General features: G+C 40.0%; 1 protein-coding gene across 1 annotated transcript in view; it reads right to left on the reverse strand.

The window, feature by feature from the left end:
- Nucleotides 1–1,455: 1,455 nt before the first annotated feature.
- The window catches only part of LOC129101049 (far upstream element-binding protein 3-like), a 21,202-nt gene continuing 2,657 nt past the window's right edge, over nucleotides 1,456–20,000 (reverse strand). The window contains 18 exon segments of the mRNA XM_054610648.1: nucleotides 1,456–4,955; nucleotides 5,596–5,693; nucleotides 6,322–6,393; nucleotides 8,375–8,460; nucleotides 8,778–8,848; nucleotides 9,510–9,598; nucleotides 9,601–9,669; nucleotides 12,162–12,300; nucleotides 12,416–12,516; nucleotides 13,034–13,136; nucleotides 13,253–13,354; nucleotides 13,599–13,697; nucleotides 13,785–13,947; nucleotides 14,064–14,121; nucleotides 14,779–14,850; nucleotides 16,080–16,129; nucleotides 16,408–16,441; nucleotides 17,126–17,234. Of these exon segments, the coding sequence (XP_054466623.1) occupies nucleotides 4,938–4,955; nucleotides 5,596–5,693; nucleotides 6,322–6,393; nucleotides 8,375–8,460; nucleotides 8,778–8,848; nucleotides 9,510–9,598; nucleotides 9,601–9,669; nucleotides 12,162–12,300; nucleotides 12,416–12,516; nucleotides 13,034–13,136; nucleotides 13,253–13,354; nucleotides 13,599–13,697; nucleotides 13,785–13,947; nucleotides 14,064–14,121; nucleotides 14,779–14,850; nucleotides 16,080–16,129; nucleotides 16,408–16,441; nucleotides 17,126–17,234 (1,533 nt within the window). The 3' untranslated portion in view covers nucleotides 1,456–4,937.

Below are 20,000 nucleotides of genomic sequence, written 5' to 3' on the forward strand. Positions count from 1 at the left end.
CTTAATATAGTTTAGCCAGAATTAATCTAGTTAAAGTCAGACTTATTCTAGCTAGTCAGTTTTAATATATTTAAAATCAGTCTTAATGTAGTTTAAATCAGACTGAATGTAGTTTAAATCAGACCTAATATAGTTTAGCCAGACTTAATATAGTTTAGCCAGATTTAATAGTTTAAATCAGACTTAATAGTTTAAATCAGACTTAATATAGTTTAAATCAGACTTAATATAGTCAAAATCAGACTTAATCTAGCTAATCAGACTTAATCTAGCTAATCAGATTTAATATAGCTAAAGTCAGACTTAATCTATTTTAAATCAGACTTAATATAGTTTAGCCAGACTTAATATAGTTTAGCCAGAATTAATCTAGTTTAAATCAGACTTAATATAGTTAAAGTCAGACTTAATATAGTTTAGCCAGACTTAATAGTTTAAATCAGACTTAATATAGTTTAAATCAGACTTAATATAGTTTAGCCAGACTTAAGTTTAAATCAGACTTAATATAGTTTAGCCAGATTTAATAGTTAAAATCAGACTTAATGTAGTTTAAATCAGACTTAATAGTTAGTCAGACTTAATATAGTTTAAATCAGACCTAATATAGTTTAGCCAGACTTAATAGTTTAGCCAGATTTAATAGTTTAAATCAGACTTAATAGTTTAAATCAGACTTAATATAGTTTAAATCAGACTTAATATAGTCAGTCAGACTTAATATAGTTTAGCCAGACTTAATATAGTTTAGCCAGAATTAATCTAGTTTAAATCAGACTTAATATAGTTAAATCACTTAATATACTTTAAATCAGACTTAATATAGTTTAGCCAGATTTAATAGTTTAAATCAGACTTAATATAGTTTAAATCAGACTTAATATAGTCAAAGTCAGACTTAATCTAGCTAAAGTCAGACTTAATCTATTTTAAATCAGACTTAATATAGTTTAGCCAGAATTAATCTAGTTAAAGTCAGACTTATTCTAGCTAGTCAGTCTTAATATATTTAAAATCAGTCTTAATGAAGTTTAAATCAGACTTAATATAGTTTAAAATCAGACTTAATGTAGTTCAAATCAGACTTAATGTAGTTTAAAATCAGACTTAATGTAGTTCAAATCAGACTTAATGTAGTTTAAAATCAGACTTAATGTAGTTCAAATCAGACTTAATCTAGCTAAAGTCGGATTTACTGACCTAAAAAACGAACCAAACTCGATCAGTGAGACGACATCTTTACGTCATCCTTGAACAGGAGAATATTGGATAAAAAACTATTTAGGTCTCATGTGATCCCTAAAATAGTCATCTGACCATAAACATTTTGTTTTCCAGGTTTTCCAGGACCTTTTGATCACCTTTAACCAAATCCCATGAAGACTTGTATGAATTTAGTTCATATTTCATCTGGTAGACATTAGTGAAGTGGATCCATAAAAACACAGTCAGTCAGAAAGAATGAGCTTGTTTATTAGCCCTCATGTTAATCATCAACATCATCCATCTTCCTCTTCCTCGGCCACCGACAGTCTCGTGGCTCGGGTTCATACACAACTCTTCATCGGTCAATAGAATCTAATAGAAAAATCTGCAGGTTACAGTTAGGACGTCTGTCCGTTAGAAAACAACAGAAACCAAAAAGGCTCCCCGTCACCCCTTCAGGGCGAGGGCTCGGGACTAGGAAGATCTAAACCGGAGTGGACGGGTGGGTCGTGTCCCGTCCCGGTTCAGGGGGGGGGATTGGTGTGACCAGTCGGTTACTGGTTTACCCCTGATGGTCCTGAACTGGGGCTGGACACCAAACCGCCGTCCACTCCGGTGCTTTTTAATAATGTTTCGGGGAGTTAAACCCCCTCACTACAGCTCTCCTCCGCCTCAGAGCCGCCACGCTAACCAGCTGTGGGATCGTTCAACACGTAATCACATGGTCCGATCACAGACGTGCTGAAATACTAAATATCACAAATCCCACCAGCTTTTTAAACGTGACGACGTCTGGACGGACGGAGACAGAAAGACAAGAAGAAGAGATAGAGACAGTTAGCCTAGCAGTCTTGAGAAAATAACACACGCTTCTCTTTGCAAATCGGTTAGACACAACATGTGAATTAAACAATATCATTTTTAACAGGATAACAAAGTACATTTAACTGGAGAGCACCCGCCAGAAAGTGGAAATTTACACAAACCATATTATCTTATCGACAAACTGAATACTCAAAACTGGATAAAGAGATTTAAATAGACCCCCGTACAGAGGAACTCATTATTATCGTCGTCATTATTATTATTATCATCATCGTCATCATCATCACACATACAAGAAGCAGAACCACCGACTCAATATTCAACTCAACAGACGCCAGATCTCCCTCAAAGCAAGACAAACCTCTCTGTGGTCCAACACACGACGAGCTAACAGCTAACTAGCACACAAACGCTCAGCTAACGCACAAAAATACACACAGACACACGACGCACACAATGCTAACACGCACACAGCGAAGGCTGGAATCAGACTTCTACGAAGGAACACAAGCGTCTGAATTTTTACAAAAAAGGGGGAAAATTTAAAGTAAAAATCTAAACATGTGGTAAACAAGCTAACGGGTAGATCACACATCCTGCTGGGAGGAGGGTTCGAATAGAAACGGTGAAAAATACCTCCATGTTCATATATTTGTATAAAACAGCCACAAAAAAGTATACAAAAATAATCATGAATGTTTGAGAACACATTTCAGCTTTTAACAGACACACTACCTACAGCTAACACACACACACACGTTAGCTAACGAATAACAGCTTAGCTAACGAATATTCAGCTAACGCTGCAATCGCGTCGCGTTTGGAGAATCAGGGATAATTTTGGAGCGCTGACACGTTATTGAAAGATGTCGCTACCTTAGCTAGCCATGCAGAAATAGAGGATACAATGATATTAAGCCTAAATTAGCTGTTGGAATCATTTTACATTGTAATGGCAGTTTGTTAGCAGGTAAACTTAGGTGTGAAGCTTGTTTTTAACTAGAAAAAAAGGATTATATTCGTGTTTATTGAGTTTTATTTCGATGTTACTGTCAGTGAAGCTTCTTTGGAGATTTGTTTTCACTGGTTTGCTGAAAGTTCTGTATCTTTTTTTATCAAAACGGGAGAAATTCACTTGGAAGTAAAAGTGGGAGGCTGACGTGAACGTTTCCATTCTCACTATTTCCTATAAGTCGTGAGCAAAGCAACGTTAAGTTGGTGCACGTTTAGCTAACAAACATCCAGCAGTGTCTGCTAACACACGCCGGACAAACAGAAACCGCCTCCACTCTAATTCAACTAACAAAAATGCTCAGTAAAGGCTAAGTCACACGGCTAAGCTAACGCATACAGCTAACGAAACAAACATCAAATGCTACATTCGGGAGAATCAGGGATAATTTGGGAACGCTGACACATTACTGAAACGAGTCGCTCCCTGAGCTAGCCATGTAGTCATAGTAGATAAATGGATATTAAGCCTAAAATTAACTCATTTTAATTGTTTTATATGGTTATGGCAGTTTGTTAGCAGGTTAAATTAGATGCAGAGCATTTGTTTAACCAGCAGAGCGGCTTATATTTCTGTTTCTTGGGTTTTATTAGATTTTATTTATTTTTCAAATGGGAGAAATTCACAATCAAAAAACTTTTAACGCGCATGTTTTTAGTAAAAGTTAACTCACTTCGCTAAGCTAACGCACACAGCTAACACAAAGTTGTAGTTTAGGAAACGCGTCTTTTCACTAAGAGACACGTTTCAGTTCAACAGTCAGCTAATAAAACACAGCTAACAAACAGTCAACCACCACATTCGTTCCGCTAACACACAGTTGAGGTAACGCACATCTTTTTTGCTAACTTTCACGTTTAGCCAACGCGCCAGTTTAGCCAATACATCGCTAATAGAATCGATAACTTCATTGTTCAGCTACAAACACTTCTTCTACAAACAAATCGGCAAAAGTAGAAATGCAGAACTAAGTTACAACAACAATAACGTTTCACTTTGTACGAAAATATAAATTTTTCCCCCTTTTTGTAATGAAAGTTGAGTTGTGGGGAAACGTGGTGTCGGCTGGAGGACACAGACGGTTTGACCACAGAGAGATCTGGCTTTAGACAACGCAATATAAATCGTCATTTATTCATCATTACATCATAAAAACTAAAGAATCACTATAGAGATACAGGAATAAGAACTATCATCAAACCAAAAGAAAACAATAAACGCGTCATTGCACCTCCAAGATGGCGACTTAACAGGTAAAATTAGACCGAGAACAAACAGACCCAGCGAGCACAAATTTAGTACAAAAACAGTTTTTGTCTCTGACGGTAAAACATTAAATTTCCATCTGACGCTATTAAAATATTTCTATGCCAAAAAAATAAAATAAAAAAAAATAACTGAGAGTCAACACACACAATCTGACGCATGCTTTAAAACATTATCATAAACAAAAATAATAATAATAATAATAATAATATCTGATTTTCTTACTCAAGACTGCTAAGCCTTATACCGTTTTCTTATTGGAAAATAAAACTAGACAAAATATAGATTATACTGGATTTTTTTTGTTCAAAGCCACACTGATACATCTTTAAGTTCAAGTTTGATAAAAAATAAAACAAAAAGAAAAACCAGGTCTACACCGTGGAGAGAGACCAGAGGCTAGTCCAAAAAAATCTGCCCGACAAAATATCAACTTTGTAAGGTTAAAAAACAGAAAAGAAAAGAGTTCGTGATTTTTCAGTTAATCCTTAGTTTTTCTCTACAAAAAGAAGGAGGAAGCGGCAGAGCGTTGCTAGGAAACCCCGATTCGGTTGCCGTCGACGACCGTCAAAGGCCTTCGCCGGTGAGGGAGGAGCCTCTAGTGATCCTGAAGAGACAGGAAATGACATCATTGTTGTTCGTCGTTCTGTTCAGACGTCGTGGAGTCGAATGAAAGGTTATTTATATGTCGTGTAGAATCATAAAGAAAATGCCATTATACATTTAGAACATGAGACATTTAAATAACATTTAATTCAAGGTAAATATATTGATTAGAAATAGTATGAACTTTTATAAATGCACAATAACAAAAAAGAGCAGTACGGAGCGAGGACAGGTAGCTGGAGAGCTGCCCTTGAGCAAGGCATCAAACCCCAAACTGCTCAGGGACTGTAGCGTAGAACGGTTTGATTTCACCGTGTGTGTGTGTGACAATACAAAGTGGATTCATAGAGATGCAACGTGAATTCTTTAAAGAATAATAAAGTATTTTTTCCTATAAATTTATGTCATTAAAGTTTATTAAACCCCATTCTACTTTTAATTATTAGTTATTATTTAAATTAATATTCTCGTAAATATATACAATATTATTTAATTATATTTAAATGTTTTTTTTTTTTTTTTTTTTTTTTTTTAAAGATTGTGTTTGAAATCCTCCCTGATAGATTCTGGACCAGCAGAACTTTCTAAAGTAAAACTCCAGAAACAGAACCAGAACCAGATCCTGAACCAGAATCAGAACAAAAATCAGAACCAGAATCAGAACCAGGTGAGTGTGTTACCTGTATCTGGGCGGCGTTCCACAGGTAGGGCTGAGTTCTGTAGTATTCTGCTAATGCTGCAGAGTAGTCTGGAACCGAACTCTGCTGAGAAGACTGACCTAAAGACACACACATGAGGACATTAAGACACATGAGGACATTAAGACACATGAGGACATTAAGACACATGAGGACATTAAGACACACACATGAGGACATTAAGACACATGAGGACATTAAGACACATGAGGACATTAAGACACATGAGGACATTAAGACACATTAAGACACATGAGGACATTAAGACACATGAGGACATTAAAACATTAAGACACACACATGAGGACATTAAGACACACACATGAGGACATTAAGACACACACATGAGGACATTAAGACACACACATGAGGACATTAAGACACACACAGGGACACACGTCTCTGCTGGTTTTGATCTCTTAGTTAAACCTGTGTGAACACATTTAGTCTCCACACCCATCAGTCACAGATAAACATGATTCTTTGTGTCTCACTTTGAATATCAGTCTGTCTGTTAGCTTAGTGTTTGGTCTCCTCCTCCTCCTGAGATTAAAATATATGTCTGTCTCTTTGTTGTGTTTTATATCATTTCTAATTATCTAAACTCTTTTTAAGAACTGGAGGAGCAGACAGACAGACAGAGACAGACAGAGACAGAGACAGACGGACAAAGACAGAGTGACAGACAGGTTCAGAGAATGGTCCTACTCTGTTTCTTGTAGTAGTCCTCCCAGGCCTTACTGTAGTCGGCCATCAGGCTCTGAGGTTGGTTCTGTTGACCTACAGACACAAACAGACGGTGAGTCTGATGCTTCAGAACCGACTCACTGGATCAACAGAGACAACTACAGACTCACTGGATCAACAGACGACTACCGACTCACTGGATCAACAGACGACTACCGACTCCCTGGATCAACAGAGACAACTACCGACTCACTGGATCAACAGACGACTACCGACTCACTGGATCAACAGAGACAACTACCGACTCACTGGATCAACAGAGACAACTACCGACTCACTGGATCAACAGACGACTACCGACTCCCTGGATCAACAGAGACAACTACCGACTCACTGGATCAACAGACGACTACCGACTCACTGGATCAACAGAGACAACTACCGACTCACTGGATCAACAGAGACAACTACCGACTCACTGGATCAACAGACGACTACCGACTCCCTGGATCAACAGAGACAACTACCGACTCCCTGGATCAACAGACGACTACCGACTCCCTGGATCAACAGATGACTACCGACTCACTGGATCAACAGACGACTACAGACTCACTGGATCAACAGACGACTACAGACTCACTGGATCAACAGACGACTACCGACTCACTGGATCAACAGACGACTACAGACTCCCTGGATCAACAGACGACTACAGACTCCCTGGATCAACAGACGACGACAGACTCACTGGATCAACAGACGACTACCGACTCCCTGGATCAACAGACGACTACAGACTCACTGGATCAACAGACGACTACAGACTCACTGGATCAACAGACGACTACAGACTCACTGGATCAACAGACGACTACAGACTCACTGGATCAACAGACGACGACAGACTCACTGGATCAACAGACGACGACAGACTCACTGGATCAACAGACGACGACAGACTCACTGGATCAACAGACGACTACAGATTCACTGGATCAACAGACGACGACAGACTCACTGGATCAACAGACGACGACAGACTCACTGGATCAACAGACTACTACCGACTCACTGGATCAACAGAGACAACTACAGACTCACTGGATCAACAGACGACGACAGACTCACTGGATCAACAGACGACGACAGACTCACTGGATCAACAGACTACTACCGACTCACTGGATCAACAGAGACAACTACAGACTCATATGATATATTAAACCTCTGAATAATATTCTGAGAAACACGTGACTTTCTCTGAGATTAAAGTCACACTAAAAGAGAAACTATTTCTGTTCATAAAGGAACACAGAAATAAAACAGTTATGTATCTTTCAGGACCTTCGTCCATACCATAATAACACTGAGCCCACGTTACCATGGTTTCACACAATATCTGTGTTTTTACTCGCTTATTTAGGAGATCTCAGGAAATATCTTTTCTTTACTTCTTCTGCTCTAAGTTTTAAATGTACACATTTAATTTCCTCTAAATATTCTGGTTCTGTGTATTTATCTTATATTTGACCTACAATGACCCTAAAATAAACTCTTCTCCCATTCGGAAAATGTTACTGTAGATTTTTGGCGGCCTGGTAGGACTACTGTGAAACAGGAAATACACTGTCTCTGCTCTGTAAACAGATATATCTATATATATATATATATATATCTATATATATATAGATATATATATATATATTTTAAAATGTAAATGATTATTTGTCTGTTTATGATTCTTGATCTTTTCAGCTCTTGTTCTTGTCTCAAAGTTCACTGTGACCGTTGTAATTATTCACCAAAATACCAAAAGCAAAGTCCGACTGCATGTAAACTGGTAAATGAGCTCCAGCTCACATAAAGACATAATATATATATTCAATAATAATGTCATGTCAATAAAATCATCACTTTGTCTTTATGAGGTATTGAGACCAAAGTGATCAGTGAAGAATGTATTTAATGATTTTATCATAAAACTGTGGAAAAAGTGAAGGGTGTGTGTGTGTGTGTGTGTGTGTGTGTGTGTGTGTGTGTGTGTGTGTGTGTGTGTGTGTGTGTGTGTTACCAGGGTCTTGTTGTCCAGGGTTCTGCCAGCTGGTCTGGTAGGTGTTTCCCCAAACGCCGGTCAGGAAGGTCTGACCGCTGCCACAGCTGAAACACACACATATCATACTTATAATAATACTTATAATAATACTTCATATATTCAGTTACCTTTGGTGAAACCATGTGACCGTCTACAAACCGACCAATCAGAACGCAGCAGGACACGGTGATGAAGCGTCAGGTTTAAATAAAGTTATTACAGACAGGTTTGTAGTTTTTACTGCAGAGATGATGTCAGCTGTTTGTTTCATGTCTCTGCTGCAGTCCACCCTTCATCTTCTTCTTCTTCATCATATTCATATACATCCTCATCATCAGACAAACTCAAATAGATCAGATCAATATCAGACGGAGGATCTTACTTCTGGTGTGCAGCAGGGCCCTGAGTGAAGGGACTGAATCCAAAACCTCCGTTACTCATGATCCCTGAACCCTGAAGACCAGAGACACATTCTGTTAACACAGTCCACCTTAAATCCTCACATCAACATCTCAACATTCCACCTTAAATCCTCACACCATCACATCAACATTCCAGCAGTCTCTTAAATTGGATGTTTTTTGAGTGGAGTTTGGTGCTGAAAACAAATCTGATTCTTACTGTTTGTGGGACTCCTGCATTTTAACAGCATAATATTGTGTGTTTATTTAATTTATCTAGTGTATTCTGCGACATGCAACAAATTCACTGCACAAATTTTTCATATTCATAAAATAACAAATGCTGCGAAATAGATCACAAACAAGCAGAAGATCTGAAGTTCTGAGGAGTTTCAGTCACAAACTAAATAAATCAAAGAGTTCAGGTTTAAGATGATAAACCTGGATTATTATTCTACAGGTATGATCACATAAAATAAATAATAATTATTATTAAATACAACAATAATAATTAACAAAAACAATAATAATAATAAACAATAATAATAAATTATTATTAATAATAATTCAATAAAATAATAATAACAATAATAATAATAATAATAATAATAATAATAATAACAATAACAACAGGTGTGTTTGATTCAGGACTTCACACGGAGTAGGAAGTCTAAGACAGGGTCGTTTTGTGGAGGTGCGTTTGTTTCCCGTACCCCGATCTTGTCGTCTATGAGCTGGCGGGCCAGGTCCATCTGCTGGGCGGTGCCTCTGATGGTGAAGACCCGGGTGTTGGGGTCGGTGGAGGGGGGGGGTTCCTCTGCAGCTCCACGTGAGCTCCAGACTGCTGGTTAATACTCTTTATGGTTTCTCCACCTGAACACAGAGAGGTGACCGTTCTCATTAGAACTTAAAACATGTTTGATCTCCTGACTGCTTCACATTAAATAAACAACATGAAGCTCCTCCTCCTCCTTCTTCTCCTCCTCCTCCCTTATTCTACTACTTCTCTCCTCCTCCCTTATTCTACTACTTCTCTTCTCCTCCCTTATTCTACTACTTCTCTCCTCCTCCCTTATTCTACTACTTCTCTCCTCCTCCCTTATTCTACTACTTCTCTCCCTCCTCTACTCCTCTTATTCTACTACTTCTCTCCCTCCCTTATTCTACTACTTCTCTTCTCCTCCCTTATTCTACTACTTCTCTTCCTCCTCCCTTATTCTACTACTTCTCTTCTCCTCCCTTATTCTACTACTTCTCTTCTCCTCCCTTATTCTACTACTTCTCTTCTCCTCCCTTATTCTACTACTTCTCTTCTCCTCCCTTATTCTACTACTTCTCTTCTCCTCCCTTATTCTACTACTTCTCTTCTCCTCCCTTATTCTACTACTTCTCTTCTCCTCCCTTATTCTACTACTTCTCTTCTCCTCCCTTATTCTACTACTTCTCTCCTCCTCCCTTATTCTACTACTTCTCTTCTCCTCCCTTATTCTACTACTTCTCTTCTCCTCCCTTATTCTACTACTTCTCTTCTCCTCCCTTATTCTACTACTTCTCTTCTCCTCCCTTATTCTACTACTTCTCTTCTCCTCCCTTATTCTACTACTTCTCTTCTCCTACTACTCCTCCTTATTCTACTACTTCTCTTCTCCTCCCTTATTCTACTACTTCTCTTCTCCTCCCTTATTCTACTACTTCTCTTCTTCACCTCCTCCTCCCTTATTCTACTACTTCTCTTCTTCTTCTCCTCCGCCTCCTTTGTCCTCCTCCTCCTCCTACTTATCCTCTTCCTCTTCCTCCTCCTCCTTCTTCTCCTCCTCCCCCTCACCTCCTCCTCCTGGTCAGCAGAGTACCGTGCGGTCTTTAACTCTTTGTTAACCAAATGAGGAGGAGCCGTTAATGGAGCTCTTATGAGGAGAAGCAGGAGCTCTGAATAAATCTACATATTGTTTCATTCCTTTAAATCTCTCCAGGTTTCATTTCAGATTCAGAACCAAACTGTTTATTCATTTATGATGTTTAATATTCAGATTATATAACAAACATTTATCAGTGAAATGTTTCTTATTAGTGGTTTTACTGGTTTCTTTAATAAAAACTGAATATATTTATCTGCTCTGGACTTTAAATGACTGATTATTAGAATTACTGTTTCTGACATAATGTCTAAATAAAGTCTGATAAGTCAAATATTACTCAATAGATAAATTAATTAACTAATTCTTATTTTAGCTCCAACTCAAATATTTCTCATCTAATCCTGTTTTTATTTAAGATAAACGTTTATTAATCTGATGTCATTATAATAAAAATCATTTCATTTAGAGACCCGTGTGTGTGTGTCGACAGTAAGACATTCATCAGTATTGTCCAATAGAGTCCTGACTAACAAAAGACCACACACACACACACACACACACACACACACACACACACACACACACACACACACACACACACACACACACACACACACACACACACACACACACACACACACACACACACACACACACACACACTTAAGTGCTTGACATGTCTATTCTTGTCTATTCTGGTGCTTTTATTTTGAAAGCTGCTGCTCGACCCTCTTGACCTCCAAACACAAACAGAGGCTGCTGAATGCTTCATGTTTCCTAAATAGAGATGGAGTCGGTTGATGTTAGTCATGTGACTTTACATTTGAGCTCCCCGTGAGTTCTCAGCGGCTTCAGATTTAAAAAATATTTAAATCAAGAACAAATAAAAGCCTTAAATGCTCGTCTGTACCTTGTTAAAATAATAATAATAATAATAATAATAATAATAATAATAATAATAATAATGGGTGTGAGTTCCTTTTCTATTTGTTCAATTTATTTGTAATATTAGAAAATGTAGAGACGTGACTGATGGAGGAATATTTAAATGAATGGTATTTTAATAAATACTCTAAACGTATTGCCCTCTTCTGCCTTTTGTTCCACTGCAGCGTAAATAACAAAAGAATAACTTGACAGAATGAAGTGTAGCTCGCTTCATATATAGATTATGACAGTTTTTCAATATTTCAGATTTTTTGCTGCTTCTGACAAACTCAATTTCCCATAAACCCCAGACCTTTAGGGACTAAACGTCCCGTCTCAACAGAAGAGCCATCGAGTGTCTGTGGTTGTTCAGATGTGTTTGTATTAACAAACGTTTAGAACAGGACCTTCAGTATTTGGATTATGTGGCTCAATGTTGCCGTGTGGATACATTTTCTATCTTCAGAATATTTAAATATTTAAAGTACTTTGATCGGGATCATTAAATAGTTAACGACATGTTTGCCTTTGTGTTTACACCGTCACCACACCGGTCAGACTGAAACACATGTCCTCCTCTACCTTTGCCGATGACCAGGCCACACTTGTCAGCGGGGATGGTGTAGGTCACTTCCTGTAGCGGACCTGGAGAACCCATAGTCCAATCTCCACGACCTCTGACCCTGCCACTCCGCAGGGCCGAGCCGAAGCCGTCACGCTCCTACGAAGGAAAACACGAAGACACAGAGTGAGGAGACGCACGAGGACTTCATCACAGCTGACTTCATCACAGCTGTGTGTGTGTGTGTGTGTGTGTGTGTGTGTGTGTGTGTTACCTGTGCGGTCTGGATCAGCTCGTTGATGAGGTGGACAGCATGCTGGCAGCGGTCTGGCTGACCCATCACCATGGCAACACGCTCTGGACTGATGCCATCATCTGGAGGAGACACAGTGAGGTCAGAGGTCATCAGCCTTTTAATCTAAATCATAACTCCATTAACACACTGGTTTAATCTGGATTATACTAATGTTTACTGACCAGTTTATATTGGTGTTAACTGACCAGTATGTACTGGATTATACTGGTGTTAACAGACCAGTATGTACTGGATTATACTGGTGTTAACAGACCAGTATGTACTGGATTATACTGGTGTTAACAGACCAGTATGTACTGGATTATACTGGTGTTAACAGACCAGTATGTACTGGATTATACTGGTGTTAACAGACCAGTATGTACTGGATTATACTGGTGTTAACAGACCAGTGGTGTTAACTGACCAGTATGAACTGGATTATACTGGTGTTAACAGACCAGTATGTACTGGATTATACTGGTGTTAACAGACCAGTATGTACTGGATTATACTGGTGTTAACTGACCAGTATGAACTGGAATATACTGATGTTAACTGACCAGTATGAACTGGATTATACTGGTGTAAACAGACCTGCTTTAAACTGGATTCGGACTCCGGCATCGTTCTGGATCTTCTTGATCATTTCTCCGTTCCTGCCGATCACGATGCCGACAGCGAACCGTGGAACTGGAACCTGCAGAGAGACGGACTAGAAATGAATGTACCATTTAAAAAGTGGATCAAAGGGACGCTCAAACATGCTAACTGCTAACGAATGCTAACAGTGTGCGTTGTTCGTGCGTGTCGTACGTCCAGGCTGGCTCCTCCCAGGCGGGCGCTGAAGTCGTTGCGTCCCGACCTGAAGTCTCCGTCCTTCTCCCGGATCACCTCCAACACCAGCTCCCTCGCTGCCTGCAGGAGCAGAAGAGAGGAGGCAGATGTTTGAAATACTTAAGCTCAAGTTAAATCTGATACTTTGAGTTTTAATCCTCAGAGTGAGGACGTTTTTAAAGCCTTTAGCGTCTGCTACAGTTGTTTACAAGAGGAACCTGAACCTCAGGATGAGCCCGTTTCTCTTCATCCAACATCTACATCTGTTCTTTTGATATTTAAAACCTCCATCAGTAAACAATGAGGAGTTCAGACGTGTGTTCACCTGGACTTTGTACGGGTCTCCAGAGATGCGGAGCGGTTTGTCGGCTCCGGTCGGCATCGGACCGTCCTGGATCATCATCATCTTCACCCCCGCTCGCTCCTGACACACATCATCATCATCATCAACATGAATCACAGGCGCTGATGAGACACACGTTTGTGGCGTCCTAACGGCCAATCATTTTACCTGCAGCTGTTTGATGGTGTCTCCTCCTCGGCCAATCACCAGCCCCACCTTACTGGCTGGGATCAGCATCTCCTGCACAGAGGCTCCGCCTTCACCGTCGCCGTGGAAACCCGGACCGTTTCTGCAGCGATCCACGATCTGGACCAACAGACGCTTCGCCTGCCTGGAGACGAACACACACACACACGGACACACGGACACACACAGGAGGTGAGCAGCAGGTGGAGGTGACCAGGTGGTGCTATTAGAGGAGGTGAAGGTGGATGTTTAAAAACTCACTCGATGCTCTCTGGAGTTCCAGTCAGGGAACATGGCCGCTCCATCAGACCGCCGCTGTCTGAGCACACACACACACAGACACACACAGAGACACACACACACACACACACACACACACACACACACACACACACACACACACACACACACACACACACACACACACACACACACACACACACACACACACACAGACAGACACACACAGAGACACACACACACACACGCACACAGAGAGACAGACAGACAGACAGACAGACAGACAGACAGACAGACAGACACACACACACAGACAGACGAACACAGACAGACACACACACACACAGAGACACACACACACGCACACAGAGAGACAGACAGACAGACACAGACAGACACACACAGACGTGATTAATGTGTTTAAACTTTAACTACAGACAGACATAAACCATAGTGTTCAGCAAAAACTTTCTTTGTCTTTTCAACCCTGACAAAGGCAGTGAAGACCAGATACCCTCTACCTTTCACAATAAAAGCCCCAGACATAAACACTGTTTACCAGAGGATCTCACTAAAAGGAACTCAATCGTTGCAGAAACAGTTCTTCAGTAGAACCCGCTGTTTGAGGATATGAGCAGTGCAATAAAGTCTAAATCATGAACGTCTACAAACGCGCCGCCGTACCAGAGAACAACGTGGAAACCTTTGGAGGAGAACGTTAATAAATCACACTCACCAGCAGCAATCTGGATCTTGCAGCCAGACTCCAACTGGATCCTGGTGATCTGTTCACCTCCTCGTCCGATAACTGGAGAACCAGATCAAAGAAACATTACGTCATGTCATGGATTCACATCTCAATATAAAGGTTCTGGTCAGGTGTTAATCATCAGGTGAAACTAAAGGGTTCTGCATCCGGTGGAACGGTTTTCTGTCACGTTAATGGGTTCTGGATCAGGATAAAGGTTCTAGCTAAGTTGGAAGCGTTTAGGGTCAGATAATAAGTTCTAGCTCAGGTTAAAGATCTAGGTCTGTTTAAAGAAGGTTTAAAAAGGTTCTAGATCAGGTAAAAGGTTCCAACTCAAAAACTAAAGTTCTAGGTCAGAATAAAAAGGTTCTGGTTCTAATAAAAAGGTTCTAGTTCAGGATCAAAAGGTTCTGGTTCAAATTAAAGAGGATAGAAAGGTTCCAGGTCAGATCAAAGGTTCTAGGCCAGGATAAAAAGGTTCCATGACAGATTAAAGGTTCTAGTTCTGGATAAAAAGGTTCTGGTTCAGGATTAAAGCCTTGGTCATTTATACGGTCAGCCAGAAGGAAGATTCTAGACGGTTCTAGCTCAGTTGGAGTGGTCAAGGTTATGTGAAAAAGCTGTAAGGGAAGATCTCATCTCATCTGAAAACGTTCTCGTTTAAAGATTCCGGTTGAAATGGAAGTCGTGTGAAAGCTTTAACATCAAGTAAAAAAGGTTCTCGGTAAAGTGGAAGGTTCTATGTAAGTCTTAAAGTTGAGAGTCAGATGGAAGGTTTCAGGTCGGGTGCAAACTATTTAGATTTAGGTAAAAAGGGTTCTGGTTTAGCTTAAAGGTTCTAGGTCAGATTTAAAAGGTTCAATGGGACATGAAGGTTCTAGTTGGAATGAAAAGGTTCAGGCTCAGTGAAAAGGTTCCTTATCGGGTACAAATGTTCCACCTCAGTTCAAAAATGTACGTTCTAGGTTTAAGGTTCTAAGATGAGTTAAACACGGGTTATAAGACTCAGGTTCTAGGTTCTATGGCAGATTGTAGATATTCAGTCAGGTGAAAAAGCTCTAGCTCTGGATGAAGAGTCTAAGCTCGCTTTAGCTCAGGAGGTTACAGGTGAGGAGGTCAGAACAGGGAGAAGGTTCTATGTCAGGTACCAATTAAACAAAGAAAAGGAATGAAAACGTTAAAGAATGAAGATAAACCGTTGGTCCAGACTTCAGATCAGCTGCTCTGAACAACTAGACTCTGATTGGACGACCAGCAGGAAGCAGTGAGAGGTCGGAGGTCATACTCACTGAAGCCGACCATCCTGTCGGGGACCTTGTAATCCTCTGTGATTACCCTGCTGCAACACACACAGACACACACACACACACACACACACACACACACACACACATTAACATCCTGGTCACACAGAGCGAGTGTCAATAAGTGATTCTGTTGATGGAGAACAGATCTATAAACACTTATCTCCCGTTACAGCAGCTCACTGATGTCTATTAGCAAACAGGAATATGATGCTGAACACACCTCGTTATGTGTGTGTCATTACCCCCCCGCTGTGTGTGTGTGTGTGTGTGTGTGTGTCTGTGAGAGATCAATACGTTCTGCTGATCGTACCTTTGATGCCCCATGGCTGCTAGCTGGTTACCTACTGAGACACAGAGACACAGATTAGACATGAAGGACTTCATTTAGTCCTGAGGCAGTGACCCACACTAACAGACGGGTTTCTGCACCACAGAAGAAGAGACAGAACAAAAACACTAACCAACGTTTCTGTCTGTCTCTCAGTACTGTCTCACTTCCAGTTTGTCTGTCTCATTACCATCTGACTTCCTGTCAGTCTGTCTCTCAGTAACGTCTTACTTCTTGTCTGTCTGACTCTCAGTACTGTCTTACTTCCTGTTTGTCTGTCTCAGTCCTGTCTGACTTCCTGTCAGTCTGTCTGTCTCTCAGTACCATCTCACTTCCTGTCTGTCTCAGTCCTGTCTGACTTCCTGTCAGTCTGTCTGTCTCTCAGTACCATCTCACTTCCTGTTTGTCTCAGTACCATCTCACTTCCTGTTTGTCTCAGTACCATCTCACTTCCTGTTTGTCTCAGTACCGTCTCACTTCCTGTTTTGTCTGTCTCACTTCCTGTTTGTCTGTCTCTTAGTACCGTCTCACTTCCTGTTTGTCTCTCTCAGTCCTGTCTGACTTCCTGTCTGTCTGTATATCAGTACTGTCTCACTTCCTGTCTGTCTCTTAGTACCGTCTCACTTCCTGTTTGTCTGTCTCAGTACTGTCTCATTTCCTGTCAGTCTGTCTCTCATGAATTGCCCCCCTCCCCCCTCACCTCCGTCCTCTCCGGGTCGTTTCTGGCCCTGGTAGTACAGCGATGGCTCCACACCTCCTGAGGAGCTGTTGAGGTGAGACATGGCTTCTCCGCCCATCTTACCGACCATCTGACGGAGAGAGAGAGAGAGACAGCTGTAACACCTGGACACTAAAACAGCTCAGTGACATCACAGGAAGTCCAACAAAGTACGAATTTTGGACGTCGCCATCTTGTTTTTTTTGCAACCAGTGAACAGGAAGTGACCATATATGGAGTGAGGAGGAGTGACGTAGAGACGCCGTATACGTCTCTGGTGTCGACCTGTCAATCAGTGTGTAGCCCCGCCCTAAAGCATCCCCTGCTTTATGGTCTGTTTGACTCTAAATGGAGCATCATTTACTAAATGAACATCATGCTGTATTGAAGAAGACTTGAAACTAGAGATTGAGACCATAAACTCATGTTTACAATGTTTACTGAGGGAATAAATCAAGAGAGAAGTAGAGTCATTTTCTCATAGACTTCTATACAACCAGAGGAGTCGCCCCCTGATGGACAGCAGAGAGAATGCAGCTTTAAGACAGAACTAGAGGTTGCTTCCTGGTTGTATAGGATCAGAACTAGAGTTACTAATCCAGGAAGTAAAATTAGACTCTCAGCTGGTTGTCTGCAGACCGTCCGTCCATGGACTCAGGTGAAGTGTGAGCGGTGATGTGGACGCCAACGACAGGTGGAGGCCTCCACGTTAAAACTGAAGCTCAGCAGCATTAATGTGACTGAAAGAGACTCATGCTTTTACTCTGAAGGACAAATATTCAGTTAATATTCAGTTATTCATGTCGCTCTGCTGCTCTCAGTCACAAATATGTCCACTGAGTCAACAGCACTCATTCACAGCTATTAGCTGCTAACCTTGGCTGACAACACACCTACGCAAACACACACACTCACACTCTCTCTCACACACACACACTCAAACACACTAGCAAACACACACACACACACACACACACACACACTCACACACACACACACACTCACACACACACTCACAGTAACCTTGGGCGTCGTCATGATAAAAGAAGAAGAGAAAAGAGCAGCAGTGGAGGAATCTGCTGTCAAACATTCACACAGGACGAACTGAACACTTCTCTCCTCCGTTCACCTGCAGCCTCACTTATTGATTTAAAAAGTATTGATCAGCAGGCTGCAGGATTAAAATCTCTCAGAGGTTCTGTCTTATTTATATCAGATCCAACAAACCAAGAGCTCTGAACCAACGACAATACTGACTGTGCTGCTCTGATCAATGACTACCAATCAATCCAACAGTCAATCAATCAATCAGCAGTGGGCTGAGCTGAATCAGATCCTGATGCCTCTCGTCTCATTATAGATGTAGTTACTGATTTTACAGCTCGTTTTATTGAGACTTATAGTTAATAGAAATGTCATCATTTCTTCTGACGTTAGTGGATGTTGAACGATTAGTCGATTAATCAATTAGTCAATCAATAGAAAAATAAATAAATCTAAATTTATTTTGAGAAAAATCATAAAAAACCTGAACCAGCAGATAATCAATATTAAATACACCCAAAACTACAACTCCCATGATTCTCATAATTTCTGTGGCTAAGATTCTGTAGCTAAATGGAAAATCACAGGTTGAAATAAAAGAGTCCTGGTAAAGTTCCTGATTTCACACTTTCATGGTTTACAGGGACGCACGAATAAAACTTGTGAATGTAGTTATTAAAACCTGTGATTCTCATACGGGTGTTAAAAACGTCTGTTGGTTAAATGTTTCAGCTCAAATGAAGATTATCAACTCGCATTAAAATATTAAATTACATGGTTTTGTCTCTCAAACTGTCAGCGACGCTATTAGCCATAAAGGGCTAATACGTAGCTTTGGCTAGCCCCACTAGCTTAGCTTTCACCTAGCTATCGTTTTTATTTAGATGATCTAATCTGTCCATCAAGGAAACCTCACTGAGTAAAAATGTCTTTAAAAAGGTTCCAGAGAGTTTCTGGAAAATAAAACAGAGTAACAAACAGCATGAGATAGAGAATCAGAAATGTGAAGGTTAATCATTAATAAAAAGAATACAAATCAATAATTCCTGAATAATCCCAAAGTACAAAAATCTAAACTTTAAACTGAGCTCAGCTTCTGACACAAAGCACCATTTTTTAAATGTATTTTATTTATTTTAAATGGATAATTAGATGTATTTATTATCCGCAACAGTTTGTGTTTATTACAGCCGGTTTTTTTTAGAAAAAGGGAAATTGTGTATTCGAATGTTAATTTAAAAAATAAAAAGTTAATATAACTATTTGTTTTCCCACCCGGTTAGGCCCCGCCCACAACGCCAGGCCTGCCGTAACAATCTGGTTATCCGGGCGAAGTGGGTTTCACTGTTGTCCAACAACAAAATAGTTCCAGGATGTTACTCCTCTAAAAACCGTAAACTTTAGTTTTTACGCGTCTGTTTGTGTTCAGATTAAAAAAACAGATGTAACAGACGGATTTTAACTCAAATTATTGTATATTCATTTACATGAATATAAAGTAAAGTTTTAAAATACAAAGTTGTCGTGAGATTCACCGTCAACGTTTGTCTTTTTCTCGTCATGATTTCTAACATTTCATCATCATGACATCAATTATGTTTTAAATGTATGAAAAGATTATTAAATCACAATAAGTGAATTATTTAAACTCTATTTGTACAGGAATGATTCTGTAACCAGAAGTTAATCACTGTACTTTTTATTTTTTTGAAATATATATAAAAGTGTGAGAGATGTTTGTTTTCCAACATGGCCGCCGTCGGTGGATCAATAGAAACTGTAGTTTATAGCTCGTCTCACACGACGTCTGCTA

This window comes from Anoplopoma fimbria, chromosome 13, assembly GCF_027596085.1.
Source record: "Anoplopoma fimbria isolate UVic2021 breed Golden Eagle Sablefish chromosome 13, Afim_UVic_2022, whole genome shotgun sequence".
Classification (NCBI taxonomy): Eukaryota; Metazoa; Chordata; class Actinopteri; order Perciformes; family Anoplopomatidae; genus Anoplopoma; species Anoplopoma fimbria.